Genomic DNA, 27,112 nt, shown 5'->3' on the forward strand with positions numbered 1-27,112 from the left:
CTCCCCCCGCTAGTTGGCATATAATAGTGAACCCTGTAAGATCTAACCAAAACATCTGGGGCCTCATGCATCAAGAGTTGTGTGGATTTACTAAAATAGACACGTTCAAATTCGGATAACCACATATGTAAGAAAAAAAAATCAGTTATATTAAACCCTGCGTACGCACAAATCCAAGCAAATTTTTTTTTTTTTTACATGGCAATCAACTGGAACTTGCTTGTATATGTCACGTGACTTCTTTCCAGAAGGGGAATAAAATGGTGGTCAACCAAGCCAAGATTGCTGACGTCCAGCAAGCAACATGCAAACTCTGTTGAGTACGCAAGAGCCTAGATTTTCCTGCAAAATGCAGATACCACCAAAAAAATCTACCTATGCAATGGAATAAATCCCTTTACTTGATCAAAAAAAGATTTGTCGAGGAAGAAAGATGGTGTCGTATCACAAGGCTCCGGTGATATTTTTTAGTTATCCGATTACTTTACACAACTGCGTTGCTGAAGTGTCATTGACGCGACTCAGTAATGATTCGGGATAATTATTTCTTTAAAAATAACTGTCAGGTTCAAACACTGATGACATCTATTAAACAGACAAGAAGCAAGGAATCATGCAGAGACATAGTTCAATTTTGCTCAATGAGGAGAGTCGTATTAGGCTGTACACTCAGTTATAGTTTCAACCTACGCCCTAAGGCAGTAGTTCTCAAATGGGGGTACGTGTACCCCTGGGGGTACTTGAAAGTATGCCAAGGGGTACGTGAGATTTTTTTTAAATATTCTAAAAATAGCAACACTTCAGAAATTCTTTATAAATATATTTATTGAATAATACTTCAACAAAATATGAATGTAAGTTCATGCAAAATTCAGTGTTGACAGCTAGATTTTTTTGTAGACATGTTTCATAAATATTGATGTTAAAGATTTTTTTTATGAAGAAATGTTTAGAATTAAGTTGATGAATCCAGATGGATCTCTATTACAATCCCCAAAGAGGGCACTTTAAGTTGATGATTACTTCTATGTGTAGAAATCTCTATTTATAATTGAATCACTTGTTTATTTTTCAACAAGTTTTTAGGTATTTTTATATCTTTTTTTCCAAATAGTTCAAGAAAGACCACTACAAATGAGCACAATTTTTTTCTCTGTTACACAATTTAATAAATCAGAAACTGATGACATAGTGCTGTAATTTACTTCATCTCTTTTTTTCAACCATAAATGCTTTGCTCTGATCAGGGGGTACTTGAATTAAAAAAATGTTCACAGGGGGTACTTGAATTAAAAAAATGTTCACAGGGGGTACATCACTGAAAAAAGGTTGAGAACCACTGCCCTTGCTCCACTATTTATTCCGGAGGTCCCTGGTTACATCACCGAGGCTGCTTCTGAAGGAACGGGGGTAATTTTAGCAGCTCCAGTTAGACACAATATATGATTATTCAGAAATGGAAATGTGCTGACACTCGTGATATCGCCCTGTCTCTGCTTTGTCTGCGTCCAGGTACTCGATGTTTGCCCTTGGCAGTCAGCAGGCCGAGTCTGGACACAAACGCTGATACGGGACGACTCGCAATCCAGGATTGCAAGTTGTCCCTTTGCACGGATAGAAAAGTACAACTTCAGCACAATTGATAATAACTATAGCAACGACCTTTAAATAAAAAATAAAGTACTATCTAATCTAATCTAATCTAATCTTTAAGTATAAGAGTTGTGTGATAATTTATACATAATTATTCTAGCAATAACCAACAATATGCCCAAAAAATAAGCAGAAAGTGGAACACGTGGAGCAGAGCGAGGAAGCTTAATGTGCAGGAACCCTAAATCTAATCGAAGGAAGGCATACTTGCTAGCATGGAGACCACAACAGAGTTGTTACAGGCCAAAGTCACAAGACTATGAAAAGAAAAGTGATACTGGCGCTCATTGATGACTTGGACAATCGTGGGCGCAGTTTAAGTATTCAGGTTGTGGGACTGGCTGAAGGTAGCGAGGATTCGTGGATACCTGAGTATCTTAAACTGACAATGCAAGCGGGGCGGGTTAAACTGGACCGCGCACACGATCCTTGGCACAAAAACCCAGGTCGAATCAATGACCAAGACCCAGTTTTCTTAAGTTCCACAACAACCTACTCAGTGGCCCAGTGTTTAGAGTGTACGCCCCTGAGATTGATAGGTTGGGAGTTCAAACCCCGGCCGAGTCATACCAAAGACTATAAAAATGGGACCCATTACCTCCCTGCTCTGCACTCAGCATCAAGGGTTGGAATTGGGGGTTAAATCGCTAAAAATGATTCCCGGGCGCGGCACCGCTGCTGCTCACTGCTCACCTCACCTCCCAGGGGTTGGAGAAGGGGATGGGTCAAATGCAAAAGACAAATTTCACCACACCTAGTGTGTGTGTGACAATCATTGGTTCTTGAACTTAACTTTGACTTAAAGGCCTACTGAAACCCACTACTACTGACCACGCTGTCTGATAGTTTATATATCAATGATGATATCTTAACATTGCAACACATGCCAATACGGCCGGTTTAGTTTACTATATTGCAATTTTAAATTTCGCGCAAAAGTATCATGCTAAAATGTCGCGGTATGATGTGGTCATGCATTGTAGAGGACATTTTGTTCCAGCACCGTTCACAGCTATAAGTCGTCTCTTTTCATCACATAATTCCACAGTATTCTGGACATATGTGTTGTTGAATCTTCTGCAATTTGTTCAATGAATAATGGAGACGTCAAAGAAGAAAGCTGTAGGTGGGAAGCGGTGTATTGCGGCCGCCTTTAGCAACACAAACACAGCCGGTGTTGCATTGTTTACATTCCCGAAAGATGACGGTGAAGCTTTACTATGGAACAGAGCAGTCAAGCGAACACGGTTGGATTGGATCACACACACAAAGTACAGTTTACTATGCAGCGATCATTTCGAAAGATCGTGTTTCGAAGAGTGTCCCTTGCGAAGGGCAGAGATGGGCATCGCCACCACCCGTCGATGGTGCTGAAGAAAGGTGCGGGGCTGACCTTCAGGTTGTACAGGTACGACCATATAATCTCACTAAAACACTAGTAACACAATAAGCAGAAAGGGGATTTTCCAGAATTATCCTAGTAAATTTGTCTAATAACATCTGAATCGCTCCCACTGTATAGTCTTTTTTTCCTTTTTTTTTCCTAGTCCTTCACTCTCACTTTCCTCATCCACGAATCTTTCATCCTCGCTCAAATTAATTGGGAAATCGTCGCTTTCTCGGTCCGAATCGCTCTTGCTGCTGGTGGCTATGATTGTAAATAATGTTCAGATGTGAGGAGCTCCACAACCCGTGACGTCACGCGCACATCGTCTGCTACTTCCGGTACAGGCAAGGCTTTTTTATTTGCGACCAAAAGTTGCGAACCTTATCCTTGATGTTCTCTACTAAATCCTTTCAGCAAAAATATGGCAATATCGCAAAATGATCAAGTATGACACATAGAATGAACCTGCTATCCCCGTTTAAATAAGAAAATCTCATTTCAGTAGGCCTTTAACTTCAGTGAAAAGCAACAAGTCATGAATGTAGCCCGCAGTCTTGGAGTAGACCTGGACCAGCCCGCGGACACTGGACTGTGGATCTTTTCAACAAATACTCAGCAGCAGTGCTCGGGAAGCGCAAAGCATTTGATACTGTGAAAGACCAATTAAAGAAGATGACTTCATTGATCTGGACCTAGGACACGTTGGAGCATACTTGCCAACCTTGAGACTTCCGATTTCGGGAGGTTGGGGGTGGGGTGCAACGGGGACGTGGTTGGGGCGGGGCGTGGTGAAAGTGGAGGAGTATATAGCTAGAATTCACCAAGTCAATATATATATTATATAAATAAGAGCAATACTTGAATTTCAGTGTTCATTTATTTTTACATATACACACACAACACTTTTTTACTCATTGTTTAGTTAAGCGTTGAATTGTCCATCCTTGTTCTATTCTCTGTCACTATTATTCTAACCATGCTGAACACCCTCTCTGATGATGCACACAAGTGCTTTCATCAAATGCACTAGAGTCTGGAATCTTCCATCTCTCCCTAGCCTGGCCCAAAACCGGTCAGTCTTTGCTTCCTGAGGAAGATCTTCACTGCCAAGCAATTGGTAGTCCACTACTTATTCCTGAAGGCTATCCAGGTCCAATCGCAGCTGGGGCTCGGAACTTACAAGCGTATTTCCTCATTTTACTCGTCGTTGGCGTCGCCATGGCTGTATGTTCCTCGTTCTTCTGCACTCTCTAAAAGCCGTAGATGTTATTGTCACATATGCATGTATAGTAGATGGCAGTATTGTCCTGTTTAAGAGTGTCACAACATTGCTGTTTACGGCAGACGAACTGCTTTACGGTAGCCGAAAACACGACTGCTGTTGTTGTGTGTTGTTACCGCGCTGGGAGGACATTAATAAAACTGCCTAACAATAAACCCACATAAGAAACCAAGAACTCGCCCTCGATCCTTCTACAGTTATAACGCCATTGGGCAGGCACGCTCTTTATATTGTGGGAAAGCGGGCGTGAAAACAGGTTGTCGACACGTCACTCAGTTCCGCATTGAGCTGGAGGGGACGTGGCCTCCAGCTCCCCCTTAATTTCGGGAGATTTTCGGGAGAAAATTTGTCCCAGGAGGTTTTCGGGAGAGGCACTGAATTTCAGGAGTCTACCGGAAAATCCGGGAGGGTTGGCAAGTATGTCTGACGCTTACTCGTTTACACACGAGACGCATTTACGTGTTTCAGCACTCCTGTTTCTTCCCACGAAGTGCCTTGGAAACATTGTCTTTTTACTATTCAGTCCTACGTGTCTGTGTCCGTGACATAAACAAGTTGACAGAATAGTAAAAAGACAATGTGTCCAAGGCTGTTTGTATTGTGGGAAAGCGGGCGTGAAAACAGGCTGTCGACATGTCATTCAGTTCTGCATGGAGCTGGAGGGGGCGTGGCCTCCAGCTCCGCCTGAATTTCAGGAAATTTTCAGGAGAAAATTTGTCCGGGAGGTTTTCGGGAGAGGCGCTGAATTTCGGGAGTCTCCCGGAAAATCCGGCAGGGTTGGCAAGTATGACTCTTGGTGTTGGGTTTCATCAAATACATTTCCCCAAAAATGCGACTTATGCTCCAGTGCGACTTATATATGTTTTTTTTCCTTCTTTATTATGCATTTTTGGCTGGTGCGACTAATACTCTGGAGCGACTTATACTCTGAAAATACGGTATGTATTTGTCGATGTGTCATTGACCGGGTTAGAAACGCTAAGCACTCGTTGCACAAACATTCTAGCTTTGTTAGACAAGACTGTATTGGGCAATATAGTTTACATACAAAATGTCACTTTCCATTTATTACAAGTAATAATCCCATGCATTGTCGATATTGCATTTATGACAACGCCATCTAAGTGGTTTCGGTACATCACATATTACTTCTACATTCATCGTTGGACAGAAAGCAAACAGTACATTCCAGTGTGTTACAGTTATAATGTATGATGGTGTGTCCAAGGGAGTGTCATCCAGGTGGAGCATGATTGATCATCACATGACTCTTTGATTACCTCATATAAACACAAGACTTTTTCCAGTAATAAAACTGTGCTTTTTTTTTCTTCCTTTTTCTTGCGAGGCTTTGTTGCGGTCCTAGGTGGGCACCGTGCTGGTGGCGGCGTTTCCTCCGTCTCCCTTCCAGTCCAAGTAGGAGAAGAAAGCACTGCCGCCGTATGCCACCGTCACGACGGCGGCGAAAAACTAGACGGGCAGAAAAAGAGGAGACGGGAGTGAGCGGTGAGATGACTTGAGTTGTTAAGGCGCCCACGAAACAATACGGAGGATGGTGAAGTTTAACGTGACAATAATGGGCCTTTAACTTGAAACACGTGGCTGATAAGAATGTGATAGTAAAAGCCACCAAGGCTGTGTTTGTGTGTGACTTCTCGGACTTTAGCCTCAAACTGTAAAACGGCTTGCTGCTTGTTTTTCCTCACCTTGACTATATTTGAGCAGCAATCCATCCCACATTCCTTTTTAATCTAAACCTGTCTCTCTTTGTCCCCCATGTTTGGTCAATATCTCACCACGCTGGTGAGTGATGACCCTTTTCTCCCTAGAAAATCATGGAAATAGAAATGAACTTACAGTACAGGACAAAAGTACCTTCTACTCATTCAATGAGTTTTCTTTATTCTTATGACTATTTACCTTTGTAGATTGTCACTGAAGGCATCAAAACTATGAATGAACACATGTGACGGAACATTATCAGGTAATGAGAAGGGACCTGGCAGCACGGTGGAAGAGGGGTTAGTGCGTCGGCCTCACAATACAAAGGTCCTGAGCAATGTTCCCTCTAATTCAGGGGTCGGCAAACCGCAGCTCTTTGACCACTCTGATGTGGCTCAGCCGCATACTTGCCGACCGCCCGGAGAAGTCTGGTAGATTCCCAAATTTTTTGTGTCCATCAGAAATCTCCCGGGTATACATTTTTCGATTTTCACCCTGACATTAAGTTTGAGGTCGTGCCGTGATGACAATGCCTCTAACACTCTTTCTACACGTCATCACACCAGGATTTTCACCATGCTATCTGCGTGCCGGCCGGTCACATTTTGGATGCGACCTGTGTCTGAACGCATACGCTACTGCAAGGCATACTTGTTCAACAGCCATACAGGTCACACTGAGGGTTGTGATACAAACAACTTTAACACTGTTACTAATATGCACCACACTGTGAACCCACACCAAACAAGAATGACAAACACATTTCTGGAAAACATCCGCACTATAACAACATAAACACAACATAAAAATACCCAGAATCCCATGTATCCCTGACTCTTACGGGCTACAATTTCCACCCCCGCCGCCACAACCCTGCCCACCCGCCGCCACAACCCTGCCCACCTCAATCGACGCACGGAGGGGTGGTAGCCAGGTGTATAATGTAGCCTGGAAGAGTCCTGGGTTCAATCCCGGGCTCGGGATCTTTCTTTGTGGAATTTGCATGTTCTCTCCGTGACTGCGTGGGTTCCCTCCAGGTATTCCGGCTTCCTCCCACTTCCAAAGACATGCACCTGGGGATAGGTTGATTGGCAACACTAAATTGGCCCTAATGTGTGAATGTGAGTGTGAATGTTGTCTGTCTGTCTGTGTTGGCCCTGTGATGAGGTAGCGACTTGTCCAGGAGGTACGCCGCCTTCCCACCGAATGCAGCTGAGATAGGCACTAGCGCCCCCCGCGTCCCCAAAATGACTGAGCGGTAGAAAATGGATGGATAGATGGATGGAGAAGGGACCTTTATTTTGAAGGGGAGTTGCTCCCTCCTAGTTTCCGGTAGTCTCCGTGCCAAAGTCTTACGCTTACTCGTTTACACACGTGACGCATCTACGTGTTTCAGCGCTCAAAGTTTGTTGTTCCTTCCCACAAAGTGCCTTGGAAACATTGTCTTTTTACTATTCTGTCAACTTGTTTATGTCACGGACACAGACACGTAGGACTGAATAGTAAAAAGACAATGTTTCCAAGGCACTTTGTGGGAAGAAACAACAAACTTGGAGCGCTGAAACACGTAAATGCGTCTCGTGTGTAAACGAGTGAGCGTCAGACATACTTGCCAACCCTCCCGGATTTTCTGGTAGACTCCCAAAATTCAGCGCCTTTCCCAAAAACCTCCTGGGACAAATTTTCTCCCGAAAATCTCCCGAAATTCAGGCGGAGCTGGAGGCCACGCCCCTCCCAGCTCCATGCAGACCTGAATGACGTGTTGACTGCCTGTTTTCACGTCCGCTTTCCTACAATATAAACGGCATGTCTGCCCAATGACGTTATAACTGTAGAATGACCGAGGGCGAGTTCTTTGTTTCTTATGTGGGTTTATTGTTAGGCAGTTTCATTAATGTCCTCCCTGCGCGGTAATAACACACAACAACAGCAGTCACATGTTCGGCTACCGTAAAGCAGTTCGTCTGCCGTAAACAGCAATGTTGTGACACTCTTAAACAGGACAATACTGCCATCTACTGTACGTTTTGGGCCAAGCTAGGGAGACATGGAAGATTCCATACTGTAGTGCATTTGATGAAAGCACTTTTGTGCGTGCCACACAGCAATGCATCATCAGAGAGGGTGTTCAGCATGGTTAGAAAAACAGTGACAGAAAATAGAACAAGGATGGACATTTCAACCCTTAACTCAACAATGATTAGATGAGTATTATGTGTGTGTATATGTGTAGATAAATGAACACTGAAATTCAAGTATTTATTATGTATATATATATATATATATATATATAATAAAGGTATATATATATATATATAATAAAGGTATTTATATAATAAAGGTATACTATATCTATAGCTACAATTCACTGAAAGTCAAGTGTTTCTTATGTATATATATATATATATATATATATATATATATATATGAAATACTTGGCTTGGTAATTTCTAGCTGTAGATACACCCCCCCCCCCCCCCCCCCCCCCCCCCCCCCCCACACACAGGGAAGACCCAGGACACGTTGGGAAGACTAAGACTAAGACTTGGGAACGCCTCGGGAGTCCCCCAGGAATCCCCCCGGGAGGAGCTGGACGAAGTGGCTGGGGAGAAGGAAGTCCCGGGCTTCCCTGCTTAGGCTGCTGCCACCGCGACCCGACCTCGGATAAGAGGAAGAAGATGGATGGATGAATATTTTATTACTATTTATTTTTATAAGCAGTCAGACCTGAGCCTTGTTCGGCATGTTGTATGTGCTGAGTTATGATCTTTGTAACTCAAATATGCTTTTATATCATTTTGATTAGGTTTAACTGCAGTAGATAATTGAATATGTTCAAAGTCAGGAGTAAAAGGACTAAGTCAGATGTCGGCAAACCAAAATGTTGGAAGAGCCATATTGGACCAAAAATACAAAACAAATCTGTCTGGAGCTGCAAAAAAATGAAAAAACATATTACATACATAGTGTGTCATGAGATATAAATTGAATGAAGATGACTTAAAGGAAGCTAAATGACCTAAAATGAGGTATGATAATGCAATATATACATCTAGCTAGCCTAAATAGTATGTTAGCATTGATTAGCTTGCAGTCATGCAGTGACCAAATATGCCCGATTAGCACTCCACACAAGTCAATAACATCCACAAAACTCACCTTTGTGCATTCACGCGCAACATTAAAGTTTGTCTGACGAAATGAGACGGAAAAAGAAGTGGCATAAAACACGTCTTAGAAAGTTGGAGAAAGTTATACATGTAAACCGGGGATCGGCAACCCGCGGCTCTGGAGCCGCATGCGGCTCTTTAGCGCCACCCTAGTGGCTCTCTGGAGCTTTTTCAAAAATATATAAAAAATGGAAAAAGATGAAGGGAAGACATATATTTTTTGTTTTAATATATATATTTTCTGTAGGAGGACAAACATGACACAAACCTCCCTAATTGTTTTGAAGCACACTGTTTGTATTAAATATGCTTCATTGATTCGAGTATTTGGCGACTGCCATTTTGTCCTACTAATTTTGACGGTCTTTGAACTCACCATGGATCGTTTACATGTATAACTTCCTCCGACTTTCTAAGACGTGTTTTTTGCCACTTCTTTTTCAGTCTCATTTTGTCCACCAAACCTTCAGTGTTGTGCGTGAATGCACAAAGGTGAGTTTTGTTGATGTTATTGACTTATGTGGACTGCTAATCAGACATATTTGGACACTGCATGACTGCAAGCTAATCAATGCTAACATGATATTTAGGCTAGCTAGATTTACACATTGCATCATTATGCCTCATTTGTAGCTATATTTGAGCTCATTTAGTTTCCTTTAAGTCCTTTTAATTCAATTTATATCTCATGACACATTATCTGTATGTAATATGGCTTTTAAATTTGTTTTGCGGCTCCAGACAGATTTGTTTTCGTATTTTTGGTCCAATATGGCTCTTTCAACATTTTAGGTTGCCGACCCCTGATGTAAACAAACTACGGTGAGTTCACGGACCGCCGAAATTAGTAGGACAAAACGTCACTCGCCAAATACTAGAATCAGTGAAGCATGTTTAATGTAAACAGTGTGCTTTATAACAATTAGGGAGGTTTGCGTCATGTTTATCCCCCTAAAGAAACTATATTAAAACAAAAAATATATATTTTTCCCCTCATTTTTTAAATTTTTTATATATTTTTGAAAAAGCTCCTTAGAGCCACTAGGGGGGCGCTACGGAGCCGAATGGGGCTCGAGAGCCGCGGGATGCCGACCCCCGGACTAAGTGGTAAAAGTTGCATGGGCCATGTGGTCAAAAAAGGTTAAAGCCCTACAGAAATGAGATTTTTTTATTTAAATGGGGATAGCAGGTCCATTCTATGTGTCATACTTGATCATTTCGCGATTTTGTCATATTTTTGCTGAAAGTATTTAGTAGAGAACATCGACGATAAAGTTTGCAACATTTGGTCGCTAATAAAAAAGCCTTGCCTGTACCGAAAGTAGCAGACGATGTGCGTGTGACGTCACGGGTTGTGGAGCTCCTCACATCTGAACATTATTTACAATCATGGCCACCAGCAGTGAGAGCCATTCGGACCGAGAAAATGACGATTTTCCTATTAATTTGAGCGAGGATGAAAGATTCGTGGATGAGGAAAGTGAGAGTGAAGGACTAGGAAAAAAAAAAAGACTATACAGTGGGAGCGATTCAGATGTTATTAGACAAATTTACTGGGATAATTCTGGAAAATCCCTTATCTGCTTATTGTGTTACTAGTGTTTTAGTGTGATTATATGGTCGTACCTGTGCAAACTGAAGGTCAGCCCCGCACCTTTTTTCAGCACCAGTCGACGGGTGGTGGCGATGCCCATCTCTGCCCTTCGCATGGGACCCTCTTCGAAACACGATCTTTCGAAATGATCGCTGCATAGTACACTGTACTTTGTGTGAGTGGTCCAATTCAACCGTGTTCGCTTGATCGCTCTGTTCCATCGTTAAGCTTCACCGTCATCTTTCGGGAATGTAAACAATGAAACACCGGCTGTGTTTGCGCTGCTAAAGGTGGCCGCAATACGCCGCTTCCCACCTACAGCTTTCTTCTTTGACGTCTCCATTATTCATTGAACAAATTGCAAAAGATTCAGCAACACATATGTCCAGAATACTGTGGAATTATGCGATGAAAAGAGATAACTTATAGTTGTGAACGGTGCTGGAACAAATGTCCTCTACAGTGCGTGACGTCACGCGCACGTGTCATCATACCACGACATTTTAGCATGATACTGCCGCGCGAAATTCAAAATTGCAATTTAGTAAACTAAAAAGGCCGTATTGGCATGTGTTGCAATGTTAATATTTCATCATTGATATATAAACTATCAGACTGCGTGGTCGGTAGTAGTGGGTTTCAGTAGGCCTTTAAGAACCCCTGGTGGTGACCACCCACCCGGTTGACTAATTAATTGAATACGATGTGAGTCCCAATACTTGTGTCCATTTGTCGGCTCTTGTGCGCGCAGGTGTCAGGTGTCACACTCACAGCAGCGGCGGCCATATGTCCAAAAAAGTAGCTGTAATAGAAGGGCTGAACGGACGCGGCGTTGGCCAGGAAGGCAGTCAGGTAGAGGAGCGTTGCAACTCCATGGTACACCATCACCTGGTGGAGGAGACGTACATTGTCAGACATTTCAGTCCTCAGGAAATCAAAATGTAGAAAAGCACCTTACAATTATTTGTAAAATACCCTCATCCTTTCTTACGGACCCAAGTGTCCTGCACATGGAGCCGGACACTTACATAAGTACAAACTAAAATTAGCCGTGAAATATAATCATTTAAATTATTTTTTGTGTTACTCAATATCCCAACTTCAAGTATGTTTTTGTGGAGAGGCGGAGCAATTCATTTACCATGAATTGATGAGCGTGGACCCCGACTTAAACAAGTTGAAAAACTTATTCGGCCGTTACCATTTAGTGTTCAACTGTACGGAATATGTACTGTACTGTGCAATCTACTAATAAAAGTATCAATTAATCAATCAAAAAAAGCCGGCAGTCCGACAGCGATGCAGGGCACACCGTAGCCCAGCCCAAGATGGCGGTGAGGAGGCGTGGCCCGCAGTCCGACAGAGAGGCAGGGCACACCGTAGCCCAGCCCAAAATGGCGGTGAGGAGGCGGGGACCGCAAGCGGCGAGGCAGGGCGTGCCGAGAGCGACGCCACAATCAAGATCAGGTGCGTGAGTCGTGCACCTGGGGACAATCAAGCAGGCGGGGGCTGGAGAGAGGCGGAGAGATGAGAAGAAGCCAGAGGGAAGCTGACGCGAGGCGAGAGAGGAAGAGAGCCAGAGGCAGACGACAAGCGAGGGGTGTATTACTGTAAAGGCCAAAACGTCACCACAGTTTCCATCCATCCATCCATTTCCTACCGCTTATTCCCTTTCGGGGTCGCGGGGGGTGCTGGCGCCTATCTCAGCTACAATCGGGCGGAAGGCGGGGTACACCCTGGACAAGTCGCCACCTCATCGCAGGTCACCACAGTTTATTATAATATAAAAAGGAAAACATTTTTCATTTAGCGAAAACTGCTGTAAAAACCACAGTAATTTTTTTTATATATAACTTGTTTTAAAATCATGAATAAAGGTGACAAACAGATATTTAATTATTTTTTATTTCACAAAAATAGTTTTGCAATACAGTATACAATAATATAATTGGCATGATCAGAGTATATGAAAGTTTAAATATGCATTTTTTCTGTCAAAATTGAAAACACAAATGCATTTAGTAAAAAAATAAAAATATTAAAGAAAGTATTTTATTGAAACCCATTTTTTCCAGGCTTTTGCTGGCCACATAGAATGATGTGGGGGTCTGGCCCCCGGGTCTCGAGTTTAGAACCTGTGCTGAAGAGTGAACCATTTTACATTTGAGTTCCTTTTAGGTTACTTTTCAGGCCATGTTTGAGCCTGCACTTGTGAGGTACATTAATAAGGAATAGATCAGGGGTCACTAACTTTTTTGAAACCAAGAGCTACTTCTTGGGTACTGATTAATGCGACGAAGGGCTACCAGTTTGATACACACTTAAATAAATTGCCAGAAATAGCCAATTTGCTCAATTTACCTTTAATATATATATATATATATACATATATATATATATATATATATATATATTTTTTTTTTTTTTTAAAAAAAGGGTATTTCTGTCTGTCATTCCGTCATACATTTTTTTTCCTTTTACGGAAGGTTTCTTGTAGAGAATAAATGTTGAAAAAAACACTTAATTGAACTGTTTAAAAGACGAGAAAACAGGAAAAAAATAAAAAATTTAATTTTGAAACATAGTTTATCTTCAATTTCGACTCTTTAAAATTCAAAATTCACCCTAAAAAAAGAAGAGAAAAACTAGCTAATTCAAATCTTTTTGAAAAAAAATTTATGGAACATCATTAGTAATTTTTCCTGATTAACATTAATTTTAGAATTTTGATGACATGTTTTAAATAGGTTAAAATAAAATCTGCACTTTGTTAGAATATATAACAAATTGGACCAAGCTATATTTCTAACAAAGACAAATCATTATTTCTTCTAGATTTTTCCAGAACAAAAATCTTAAAAGAAATTCAAAAGACTTTGAAATAAGATTTAAATTTGATTCTAAAGATTTTCTAGATTTGCCAGAATATTTTTTTTGAATTTTAATCATAAATTTGAAGAAATATTTCACAAATATTCTTCGTCCAAAAAAAAGAAATTAAAATGAAAAATTAAATTAAAATGTATTTATTATTCTTTACTATAAAAAAAATATTTACTTGAACATTTATTTAAATTGTCAGGAAAGAAGAGGAAGGAATTTATAAGGTAAAAAGGTATATGTGTTTTAAAATCCTAATTTTTAAGGTTGTATTTTTTCTCGAAAATTGTCTTTCTGAAAGTTAAAAGAAGCAAAGTAGAAAAATAAATGAATTTAGTGATGACCAAGTCTTTAAAATATTTTCTCGATTTTTCAAATTCTATTTGAGTTTTGTCTCTCTTAGAATTAAAAATGTCCAGCAAAATGAGACCAGCTTGCTAGTAAATAAATAAAATTTAAAAAATAGCGGCAGCTCACTGGTAAGTTCTGCTATTTGAGCTATTTTTAGAACAGGCCAGCGGGCGACTCATCTGGTCCTTACGGGCGACCTGGTGCCCGCGGGCACCGCGTTGGTGACCCCTGGAATAGACCATAAAACATGTAATATAAAGCCTTATCTACTGTAGGAGATGTATTTTTGACGTTTTCTGATTTACAGAAGAAACTATGTTTACGAGAATAAAGGCAAGTTCCTTCCAATGGGATTTAATTCCACTGGTGGAGGTAAGTAGAACATTGTATCCGTCTACCACTTCAACGGTGCCGTGCTCTAAGTCCATTTTGTCTATCAACCTTACCGTGAGGGGCCACGGCACTGCGGAAAGTCTCGTCTGGACACGGAAGAGGATCATGAAGAACAGGACGGTGGTGAGAAGCCAGAAGGTGACGGCCACAAACAGCACCCAGCCATTGGCCGGCGCCCACATGTAAGGAGAGGCGGCAATCAGCGCCCAGTGGAGCAAGCCCAAACACTAGATGGGTAAGAGATGGACACACACATCATAAACACTGGGCAAACTATTACACAACAATCAATACATCCATGTCAGTCTTTCCCCAACATTTTGTACATTTGGACTGCAACTACAAACCCCGTTTCCATATGAGTTGGGAAATTGTGTTAGATGTAAATATAAACGGAATACAATGATTTGCAAATCCTTTTCAACCCATATTCAGTTGAATATGCTACAAAGACAACATATTTGATGTTCAAATTGATAAACTTTTTCTTTTCTTGCAAATAATCATTAACTTTAGAATTTGATGCCAGCAACACGTGACAAAGAAGTTGGGAAAGGTGGCAATAAATACTGATAAAGTTGAAGAATGCTCATCAAACACTTATTTGGAACATCCCACAGGTGTGCAGGCTAATTGGGAACAGGTGGGTGCCATGATTGGGTATAAAAGCACCTTCCATGAAATGCTAAGTAATTCACAAACAAGGATGAGGTGAGGGTCACCACTTTGTAAGCAAATTGTCGAACAGTTTTAGAACAACATTTCTCAACGAGCTATTGCAAGGAATTAAGGGATTTTACCATCTACGGTCCGTAAAATCATCAAAAGGTTCAGAGAAATCACTGCACGTAAACGATGATATTACGGACCTTTGATCCCTCAGGCGGTACTGCATCAAAAACCGACATCTGTGTACATTTAGAGAAAAATGCTGTAAAAACCACAGTCTTTTTTTTATATATAACTTGTTTTAAATTCATGAATATAGGTGACGAACAGATATTTAACTATTTTTTATTTCACAAAAATAGTTTTGCAATACAGTATACAATAATATAATTGGCATGATCAGAGAATATGAAAGTTTAAATATGCATTTTTTCTTTCAAAATTGAAAAAACAAATGCATTTTGCAAAAAAAATAAAAATATTAAAGAAAGTATTTTATTGAAACCCATTTTTTCCAGGCTTTTGCTGGCCACATAGAATGATGTGGGGGTTTGGCCCCCGGGTCTCGAGTTTAGAACCTGTGCTGAAGAGTGAACCATTTTACATTTGAGTTCATTTTAGGTTACTTTTCAGGCCATGTTTGAGCCTGCACTTGTGAGGTACAATGCTCATCAAACACTTATTTGGAACGTCCCACAGTTGTGCAGGCTAATTGGGAACAGGTGGGTGCCATGATTGGGTATAAAAGCAACTTCCATGAAATGCTAAGTAATTTCTCAAACAAGGATGGGGCGAGGGTCACCACTTTGTAAGCAAATTGTCGAACAGTTTTAGAATAGCATTTCTCAACGAGCTATTGCAAGGAATTTAGGGATTTTAATAAAATCATCAAAAGTTTCAGAGAAATCACTGCACGTAAGCGATGATATTACGGACCTTTGATCCCTCAGGCGGTACTGCATCAAAAACCGACATCTGTGTGTAAAGGATATCACCACATGGGCTCAGGAACACTTCATAAAACCACTGCCAGTAACTACAGTTGGTCGCTACATCTGTAAGTGCAAGTTAAAACTCTGCTATGCGCAGCTAAACCCATTTGTCAACAATATCCTGAAACGCCACAGGCTTGGCTGAGCCCGAGATCATCTAAGATGGACTGATGCAAAGTGGAAACGTGTTCTGTGGTCTGATGAGTCCACATTTCAAATTATATTTGGAAAGAGAGGACGTGGTGTCCTCCAGAACAAAGAGGAAAATAACCATTCGGATTGTTATAGGCGCAAAGTTGAAAAGCCAGCATCTGCGATGGTATGGGGGTGTATTAGTGCCCAAGGCATGGGTAACCTACACATCTTTGAAGGCACCTTTAATGCTGAAAGGTCCATACAGGTTTTGGAGCAACATATGTTGTCATCCAAGCAACGTTATCATGGATGCCCCTGCTTATTTCAGTATAACAATTCCAAGCCACGTGTTACAACAGTGTGGCTTCGTAGTAAAAGAGTGCGGGTACTTTCCTGGCCCGCCTGCAGTCCAGACATGTCTCCCATCGAAAATATGTGGCGCCTTATGAAGCGTGAAATACGACAACAAGACCCCGGATTGTTGAACAACTTAAGCTGTACATCAAGCAAGAATGGGAAAGAATTCCACTTTCAAAGCTTCAACAATTAGTTTCCTCAGTTCCCAAACGTTTATTGAGTGTTGTTAAAAGAAAAGGTGATGTAACACAGTGGTGAACATGCCCTTTCCCAACTACTTTGGCACGTGTTGCAGCTATGAAGGTGGGACGTAACCTAAACACCAGGGAGGTGTATAGGTTACGTCCAACCGGTAGGAGGCCACTGAGAAGACCCAGGACATGTTGGGAAGACTATGTCTCCCGGCTGGCCTGGGAACGCCTCGGGATCCCCCAGGAAGAGCTAGACAAAGTGGCTGGGGAGAGGGAAGTCTGGGCTTCCCTGCTTAGGCTGCTGCCCCCGCGACCCAACCTCAGATAAGCGGAAGAAGATGGATGGATGGATGCCGCCATGAAATTCTAAGTTAATTATTATCTGCAAAAAAAAATTAAGTTTATGAGTTTGAACCTCAAATATGTTGTCTTTGTAGCATATTCAACTGAATATGGGTTGAAAATGGTTTGCAAATAATTGTATTCCGTTTATATTTACATCTAACACAATTTCCCAACTCATATGGAAACGGGGTTTGTAATAGATTGAATTAAACACATTACAATGGGACTGTGTTTGAACGTAGCTTGTCCTTCCAACTCTGTACAGTAAATGGCTAAAGCTTGCGTTGGCATAAAACAGGGCCGAGAATTTGTGTAAAGTATTTTGCACACAAAAACACAACCAGCAACCTGGTAAAAAGATACATAAAAAAACCAGGCGGCACTTGGATTTTTGCTCCTTTTATGTTTTAGTATTATGTTTTTGATCAATTTTAAACGTGAAATGATCAATGTAATAATGACATGGGTTTAACCCAGACCTGGGTAAATTAAGGCCGGTGGGCATATTTGCTAACCCTCCTGGAATTTCCGGGAGACTCCCAAAATTCAGGCGGAGCTGGAGGCCACGCCCCCTCCAGTTCCATGCAGACCTGAGTGAGGACAGCCTGTTTTCACGTCCGCTTTCTCACAATATAAACAGCGAGCCTGCCCAATGACGTTATAACTGTAGAATGATCGTGGTGAGTTCTTGGTATCTTTTGTGGGTTTATTGTCAGGCAGTTTCATTAACGTCCTCCCAGCGCGGTAACAACACACAACAACAGCAGTCACGTTTTCGTCTACCGTAGAGCAGTTTGTCTGCCGTAAACAGCAATGTTGTCACAATCTTAAACAGGACAATACTACCATCTACTGTACATACATATGGTTAGAAAAATAGTGACAGAGAATAGAACAAGGATGGACAATTCAACCCTTAACTCAACAATGAGTAGATGAGTGTTATGTGTGTGTATATGTGTAAATAAATGAACACTGAAATTCAAGTGTTTATTTTCTTTATATACAGTATATATATATATATATATATATATATATATATGTATGTATGTATATATATATATATAATAAAATAAATATATATATATAGCTAGAATTGACTGAAAGTCAAGTGTTTCATATATATATATATATATATATATATATATATATATATATATATATATGAAATACTTGACTTTGTAAATTGTAGCTGTAAACATACTCCTCCCCTTTTAACCACGCCTCCCAAATAATTGTTTTAGATCTTTAAGATGGAAAGTGCAGCTTCCATTATGATGTGCTGTCATGTTTTCTAATGACCGGAAGTCTTCAACTATACTAAGTCTTTCAATCTGCGTCATATACTATGTACTATAGTCATCTAATTAGTTACTATGGTCATCTAATTAGTTACTATAGTCATCTAATAACTTACTATGGTCACAATAAGATATCTCAGATTGTAGGTGGGTTTTTTTTCACTATGTTTGTTGCATTTTGGTTGCGTTTCGGTTGATTGTAAAATATGACGTAAATATACAGTGTTTTATCATTCATAGTTAATACTGTAAATACCACATTCTTTATTTTCATGGACATTCTGGGTGTCTTATTCAGTAAAAAAAATAATTCAAATTCCATTGCTTTTTTTAAGGCGGTCCATCATAACGTTTTTAGCTTTCAATTACTGTGAGGTTTTGCATTAGTGTTCCTGAAAATAGATAAACCAGACCCCAGACACACTTTTTTTTTAAATCTAAATCTGGCCCCCTGAGTAAAATAATTGCCCAGGCCTGGTTTAACCTCTTAAGGCCCAAGCTGATTGTTTACATGTTTTTTAAATTATTTCTCTTTGCTATTTGGGCTTGTTGAACCCTAATTAGAATAAAAACTTACAATCATCTTTTAATATGATGTACTTAGTCCATAAGTACACAAACGTGTACTTCATGTGTAGTGACATGCACATTTGTTTACACTTTTTTCCCCAAATTCCATTGTATGTTATACTCTTCTGACGCCATCAAATAGCAGTGTAATTGTCCACAGAAGTGGCCATAAGACCCCAATTCAGTAGTGTACACAATTTTGGAAATAAGACCTAAAAGGTGCTGTCCACGCACGTGGCCACTAAGGCATTTAGAGGTCAAGTTTAAAAGATATGACATAAATTTAAAAAAAAAGGCATCTCTTCGTCATATATGTCCAATGAAATACCAAAATGTGTCAACAAATTGTCAGCCCTTGGTGTGTAAAGTTTTTTTGTTGTTGTAATTTCTGTGTTTTGTTGTAATTTACCATTGCACAAAATAATTGCCTAATTTAAAGTTTATGTGTACCAACTGTGTTAAACTGGGCTTTTATTTGATTTGGCTAGCTGACATTTTTTTTTACTACACCATTGCTATTCAATTGGCAGCCCATGACAACGAACAGGTCCCCGAGTTCAGTTCGAATATTATATTTTTCTTACAAATCCTACATTTTTGCAACAAATCCCTAAAAACATAGGACTGTTTTTGTCTGAAATGTGTAATTTTTACTAGAGATATCCAATAATTTCAGACTGCCGATATTATCGGCCGGAAAATGCTTTAAAATGTAATATCGTAAATTATCGGTATCAGTTTCAAAAAGTTAAATGTATGACTTTTTAAAATGCCACTTTACGGAGTTGTACACGGACGTAAGGAGAAATACAGAGCGCCAATAAACCTTAAAGGCACTGCGTTTGCGTGCCGGCCCAATCACATAATATCTATGTTTTTTCACACACACACAAGTGAATGCAATACATACTTGGTCAACAGCCATACAGGTCACACTGACGGTGGCCGTATAAACAACTTTAACACTGTTACAAATATGCGCCACACTGTGAACCCACACCAGACAAGAATAACAAACAAATTGCACTGTAACACAGCATAAACACAACAGAACAAATACCCAGAATCCGTTGCAGCACTAACTCTTCCGGGACGCTACAATGTACACCCCCGCTACCACCAAACCCCGCCCACCTCATTGTTATTTTATTTTCAAATTTATTAGCTTGTAGAAAAAGTTAATGTTGATATTTACTTCAGAAGGCTGCAAACAGACAAGAGGCATTCAATTTTTTATTTAAATTGTATTCAATATACCATTGATGTCTTTTGGTTTGTTTTTTGAAAGTTGATTTTGCGCTTTTAAGTAAGTGTTGCTTGTTCCATATTCAGTGTTAAAGCAAATCAGTGTAGCAAACTGAGCAATAATTTAACGTTTTTTTCATGCACTTTTTCTTGCTACTTCAAGGCTTGAATGTTTGATTCATTCATTATTGTTATTTTATTTTCAAATCTATTATCAGCCTGTGGAAAAAGTTTATTTTGATATTTACCTCAGAAGGCTGCAAATAGAAAAGAGGCTTTCAATTTTTATTTCAATTTTATTTGCTATGCCATTGATATTTTTCAATTATTATTATCATTATTTGAAACCCGAGTTTGCATGGCATTATAAAGTTATATAAGCCTTTGTTTTTAATATTCAATGCAAAATTTGTTTGGGTCCCTATTAAAAGGTTAGTTTGTTCTACTTTGGCCCGTGGCTTTGTTCAGTTTTACATTTTGTTCCACTCTGTATTTGAGTTTGACACCCCTGCACTAAATAGTCCCAAGTGTGTGAATGTGAGCAAGAATGTTGTCTGTCTATCTGTGTTGGCCCTGCGATGAGATGGCGACTTGTCCAGGGTGTACGCCACCTTCCGCCCGAATGCAGCTGAGATAGGCCCCAGCACACACACCCCGCCCCCCCCCCCCCCCCCCCGCCCCCGGCCCCCCGCTACTCCAGGTTCAAACACTGATGATGTCTATTAATCAGACAAGAAGCAAGGAACCATGCATAGACAGAGTTCAATTTAACTCATGAGGAGAACGCATGGTGCTGCACACTTAGTCAGAGTCTCGCCTTAAGCTCTAAGGTTCAGCTCCCACCTCCCTCTATTTACTCAGGAGTTCCCCAGTCAACATCACTAAGGCCGCGTCTAAAAGGAGTGGTCACGCAAAGCATCATCAGGAGTGATCATGCAAAGCAGGTACAATACGCACAATATGTGACGGACTGTGCTGGGCCTTGTGATTTCCTTGTTTCTGCTTTGACTGCGTGATGTCATCTTATCTTCGTTGAGGTACTTGAAGTCCTTGGCTGTTAGCGGGCTAAAACAAAGATAACATCTGCGGCTGAGGCCACCCCTCAGACAAAAAGTTTTGTCCTTGCACAGATAGAAAAAATGCAGCTTGAGCACAATAGCTAATAACTCCAGCAACAGACGTTAGGCATACTAAAGTTGTGTAATAATATATATACATGATTACCGGTATCGATAATGGCATCATTCCGAACAGTCAACTGAAACTAAAGGCACATTTTTTTTGTACAGGTTGCTGTGATTTATTTGCGAATCTGGGCTACGAGGAAAAGTTATCGATTCTTTTACTTGGCACGTGAATATTCACAAGCTGCAGCCTCCACACCAAAGCAAGGTTGACAATGTCACGCGCTTTAAAGGCAACAAACGGCTGGCAAAGTGGCCGGTTTACTGATAAAGCTCATAAAGCCTGACAAATGTTTAACAGCCTACACTTCAAACACTGCCTTACACCCTTATGTACACTTAAAAGTACAGTATACACACATATAAGGACAGTATATACACATAAGTACAATATATGCACACATACAGTATATGTGGTTCATGTGGATGTGAACACAAGTTGTAATTAGTCTGGTGACTAAATAACATAGTGACTGAAACAGACATAGTAATGTGTAAATAATGTAAATAAGTAGATGAAGCATCTGTGGCTGTGAAGTGAACACTAGTAAGGTGTAAATACTGTATAGAGTAGGCTAACCCATGTGGTTCCTGTGGATGTGAACACAAGTTGTAATCAGTCTGGTGACTAAATAACATAGTGACTGAAACAGACATAGTAATGTGTAAATAATGTCAATAACCACATGAACCACCTGTGGCTGTGAAGTGAACACTAGTAAGGTTGTAAATACTGTATAGAGTAGGCTAACCCATGTGGTTCCTGTGGATGTGAAGACAAGTTGTAATTATTGTGGTGACTAAATAACATAGTGACTGAAACAGGCATAGTAATGTGTAAATAATGTCAATAAGTAGATGAACCATCTGTGCCTGCTAAGTGAACACTAGTAAGGTTGTAAATACTGTAAAGAGTAGGCTAGCCCATGTGGTTCCTGTGGATGTGAACACAAGTTGTAATTAGTGTGGTGACTAAATAACATAGTGACTGAAACAGACATAGTAATGTGTAAATAATGTCAATAACCACATGAACCACCTGTGGCTGTGAAGTGAACACTAGTAAGGTTGTAAATACTGTATAGAGTAGGCTAACCCATGTGGTTCCTGTGGATGTGAAGACAAGTTGTAATTATTGTGGTGACTAAATAACATAGTGACTGAAACAGACATAGTAATGTGTAAATAATGTCAATAAGTAGATGAACCATCTGTGCCTGTTAAGTGAACACTAGTAAGGTTGTAAATACTGTAAAGAGTAGGCTAGCCCAAGTGGTTCCTGTGGATGTGAACACAAGTTGTAATTAGTCTGGTGACTAAATGACATAGTGACTGAAACAGACATAGTAATGTGTAAATAATGTCAATAAGTAGATGAACCATCTGTGCCTGTTAAGTGAACACTAGTAAGGTTGTAAATACTGTAAAGAGTAGACTAGCCCATGTGGTTCCTGTGGATGGGAACACAAGTTGTAATTAGTGTGGTGACTAAATAACAAAGTGACTGAAACAGACATAGTAATGTGTAAACAATGTCAATAAGTAGATGAACCATCTGTGCCTGTGAAGTGAACACTAGTAAGGTTGTAAATACTGTAAAGAGTAGGCTAACCCATGTGGTTCCTGTGGATGTGAACACAAGTTTTAGTTAGTGTGGTGACTAAATAACAAAGTGACTGAAACAGACATAGTAATGTGTAAACAATGTCAATAAGTAGATGAACCATCTGTGCCTGTGAAGTGAACACTAGTAAGGTTGTAAATACTGTATAGAGTAGGCTAACCCATGTGGCGCGGCCACCGCTGCTGCTCACTACTCCCCTCACCTCCCAGGTGGTGATCAAGGGTGATGGGTCAAATGCAGAGAATAATTTCGCCACACCTAGTGTGTGTGACTATCATTGGTACTTTGACTTTAACTTTAACTTTAACTTTAATGGAATAATCCTTCAGGCTATTACCAGTATGTCCAACTGTGGGTCACATGACCAAACATCAAACTGTGGGTCACATGACCGAACATCATGCATGTAAAAAAAGAAATATGTCATTCACATTCAGCGTCCTCATTTCACGCACACTTTGTGGCCAAACATTCCAGCAGCAGATAAGATCAAGGATGTCCCACCTTTTTCCAGTTTATAAAGATTTCTCTGAAGTGAAGTGAATTATATTTATACAGCACTTTTTTGTAGTGACTCAAAGCGCTTTTACATCGTAAAACCCAATATCTTAGTTGTATTTAAACCAGTGTGGGTGACACTGGGAGCAGGTGGGTAAAGGGTCTTGCCCAAGGACACAACGGCGGTGACGGGGATTGAACCTGGAACCCTTCACGTTGCTGGCACGGCCACTCTACCAACCGAGATATACCGCCCCTCTATCCCTATCGCTCCGGCTATTAAGATCTTTAATTTCCCTAAAAAAAAAACAATACAGCATAGAGTAAGTATGCAAAAAAAAGTCTGTAATGTAGAAACCCTGTTTCCATATGAGTTGGGAAATTGTGTTAGATGTAAATACAAACAGAATACAATGATTTGCAAATCATTTTCAACCCATATTCAGTTGAATATGCTACAAAGACAACATATTTGATGTTCAAACTGATAAACATTTTTTTTGTGCAAATAAGCATTAACTTTAGAATTTGATGCCAGCAACACCTGACGAAGAAGTTGGGAAAGGTGGCAATAAATACTGATTATGTTGAGGAATGCTCATCAAACATTTATATGGAACATCCCACCGGTGTGCAGGCTAATTGGGAACAGGTGGGTGCCATGATTGGGTATAAAAACAGCTTCCCCAAAAATGCTCAGTCTTTCGCAAGAAAGGATGGGGCGGGGTACACCCCTTTGTCCACAACTGCGTGAGCAAATAGTCAAACAGTTTAAGAACAACGTTTCTCAAAGTGCAATTGCAAGAAATTTAGGGATTTCAACATAAATGGTCCACACTTTTCCACTTTGCATCAGTCCATCTTAGAATATCTCGGGCCCAGAGAAGCCGGCGGCGTTTCTGGATGTTGTTTGTAAATGGCTATCGCTTTGCATAGTAGAGCTTTATCTTGCACTTACAGATGTAGCGACAAACTGTATTTAGTGACAGGGGTTTTCTGAAGGGTTCCTGAGCCCATGTGGTGATATCCTTTAGATATTGACGTCGGTTTTTGAGAGATCGAAGGTCATGGTCATTCAATGTTGGTTTCCGGCCATGCTGCTTACGTGGAGTGATTTCTCCAGATTCTCTGAACCTTTTGATGATATTATGGACCGTAGATGTTGAAATCCCTAAATTTCTTGCAATTGCACTTTGAGAAACGTTGTTCTTAAACAGTTTGACTATTTGCTCACGCAGTTGTGGACAAAGGGGTGTACCTCGCCCCATCCTTTCTTGCGAAAGACTGAGCATTTTTTGGGAAGCTGTTTTTATACCCAATCATGGCACCCACCTGTTCCCAATTAGCCTGCACACCTGTGGGATGTTCCAAATAAGTGTTTGATGAGCATTCCTCAACTTTATCAGTTTGTATTGCCACTTTTCCCAAGTTCTTTGTCACGTGTTGTTCGCATCAAATTCTAAAGTTAATGATTATTTGCCCAAAAAATATTTATCAGTTTGAACATCGAATATGTTGTCTTTGTAGCATATTCAACTGAATATTTGTTGAAAATGACTTCCCAATTCCCCAACTCATATGGAAACGGGGTTTGTACTTTATTTTTTGACATTAGTAATTATTGATTAGGCGTACAAGCACTGTGTCAATTTAAAAGTAACAACCGTGGTGAGGTCCCAAAAAAGTGTGTGCACTCAAAATAAATTGTGTGATTTTACATCTTTTAATGCAATTTTTTTTTTAATTAATGTTATTTTTGACAGCCCTTATCATTATTATTGCATCTATATTTCCAGGGCTTTTAATCTTCAAATTTCAGTCTTAATTGTATTCTATTCTATACTTAAAGGCCAACTGAAAGCCACTACTACCGACCACGCCGTCTGATAGTTTATATATCAATGATGAAATATTAACATTGCAACACATGCCAATACGGCCGCTTTAGTTTACTAAATTGCAATTTTAAATTTCCCGTGGAAGTATCATGCTAAAACGTCGCGGTATGATGACGCGTGCTTGTGACGTTATTGGTTGGAGCGGACATTTTATCCCAGTACCACTCACGGCTAAAAGTCGTTTGCTTTAATCGCATAATTACACAGTATTTTGAACATCTGACTTGCTGAATCTTTTGCAATTTGTTCAATTAATAATGGAGACGTCAAAGAAGAATGCTGTTGGTGGAAAGCTGTGGATTGCAGCTGCCTTTAGCAACCAAAACACAGCCGGTGTTTCTTTGTTTGTTTTGAAGCTTTAATATGGAACAGAGTGTTCAAGCAAACATGTTTCTCTACCACATGTCAACCGGCAGGTTTCGGTGAGAAAATTGTGGTAATAAGTCGTCTCTAAACCGGAGACATGAGCGGAGCTTGCGTCCTCCTGCAGCTTTCAAATAGGGAGCTGCGACTTTCTTGGCTCCTCCATGGCTTCCATCAGAGACACTGGCGGTCACCACACTCCTCCGACTTCCATGTATGACTTTATAATCCCACTAATAACACAATAAGCAGATAAGGAATTTTCCTGAATTATCCTAGTAAATGTGTCTAATTACATCTGAATCGCTCCCACTGCGCTTGCCTTTATTTTTTGATTGTATTTTTTTCTAGTGCTTCACTCTCACTTTTTTCATCCACGAATCTTTCATCCTCGCTCAAATAATGGAGAAATCGTCGCTTTCTCGGTCCGAATCGCTCACGCTGCTGGTAGCCATGATTGTAAACAATGTTCAGATGTGAGGAGCTCCACAACCCGTGACGTCACACGCACATCGTCTGCTACTTCCGGTACAGGGGCAAGGCTTTTTTATTAGCGACCAAAAGTTGCAAACTTTATCGTCGATGTTCTCTACTAAATCCTTTCAGGAAAAAAATGGCAATATTGCGAAATGATCAAGTATGACACATCGAATGGACCTGCTATCCCCGTTTTAAATAAGAACATATCATTTCAGTAGGCCTTTAAGTGGCCTCTGCAGCTTTTTATTTTTCCAGTATGTGGCTGCAAGAAGTTTGGACACACCTGGTGTTGGACGACAAAGCGCATATACCCTAAAAGCAAAAACAAAGATGCTGATATGAAGCATTTTTGCAGCTGTAGGAAAAAAAGGGCACTCACTATTTGAGCCATCATGAGCACAGATGGGATGCTCCTGACAAAAGACATGTCCATCTTGCTGCTAAGGTTAGCTGCCCCCGCTCTCAGGCTGTTGCCCCCCTGCTGAGCGCCCTGGGAGTTGGGGGGGCTGGTCTCCGTGGTAACCTTAGATGGAAAGTCTGCCATGATCGAAGTGTATTTATGTAAAAAAAAAAGTAATCCTGTGAGGAGTGGAATGACGCTGCAATGATAAATGCTGAGTTGGCGGTGTTAGGTAATGACTTCCTGCGTGGAGTTCAAGTCCAATAGTCCAAGAACATCAAAGAAACAGTAAGCATAAAAAATGAGGAAAGTAAAGAAAATTCAAACAGCTTCCAAATCCGTTGTCAGGTGTTCCGTGTAAGGCGGACTTCCTTTCACAGTCAGTGACATCTTCTCTGTTTGCTTATTCCCTCTGGCTCCTCCCCAAA

The 27,112-nt window shown here is 40.4% G+C and overlaps 1 protein-coding gene across 1 annotated transcript; it reads right to left on the reverse strand.

The window, feature by feature from the left end:
- Window positions 1-5,410: 5,410 nt before the first annotated feature.
- Window positions 5,411-27,112, reverse strand: pllp (plasmolipin). The gene is made up of 4 exons (XM_061917063.1): window positions 26,664-27,112; window positions 14,486-14,659; window positions 11,580-11,696; window positions 5,411-5,792 (listed from the first exon to the last, which is right to left on the reverse strand). The coding sequence occupies exons 1-4, from the start codon at window positions 26,826-26,828 to the stop codon at window positions 5,685-5,687; spliced, it is 564 nt and encodes a 187-aa protein (XP_061773047.1). The 5' UTR covers window positions 26,829-27,112; the 3' UTR covers window positions 5,411-5,684.

Source organism: Nerophis ophidion, linkage group LG12 (assembly GCF_033978795.1).
Source record: "Nerophis ophidion isolate RoL-2023_Sa linkage group LG12, RoL_Noph_v1.0, whole genome shotgun sequence".
NCBI classification, from domain to species: Eukaryota; Metazoa; Chordata; class Actinopteri; order Syngnathiformes; family Syngnathidae; genus Nerophis; species Nerophis ophidion.

Excerpts from the sequence above, each read along its gene's own strand:
- pllp (XM_061917063.1), bottom strand. The coding sequence starts at position 26,828 with ATGGCAGACTTTCCATCTAAGGTTACCACGGAGACCAGCCCCCCCAAC. Across the intron at positions 14,660-26,663 it reads TGCTCATGATGGCTCAAATA|TGTTTGGGCTTGCTCCACTG; the intron begins GTGAGTGCCCTT and ends TTACCCATCTAG. Across the intron at positions 5,793-11,579 it reads GACATATGGCCGCCGCTGCT|TTTTTCGCCGCCGTCGTGAC; the intron begins GTGAGTGTGACA and ends CTGCCCGTCTAG.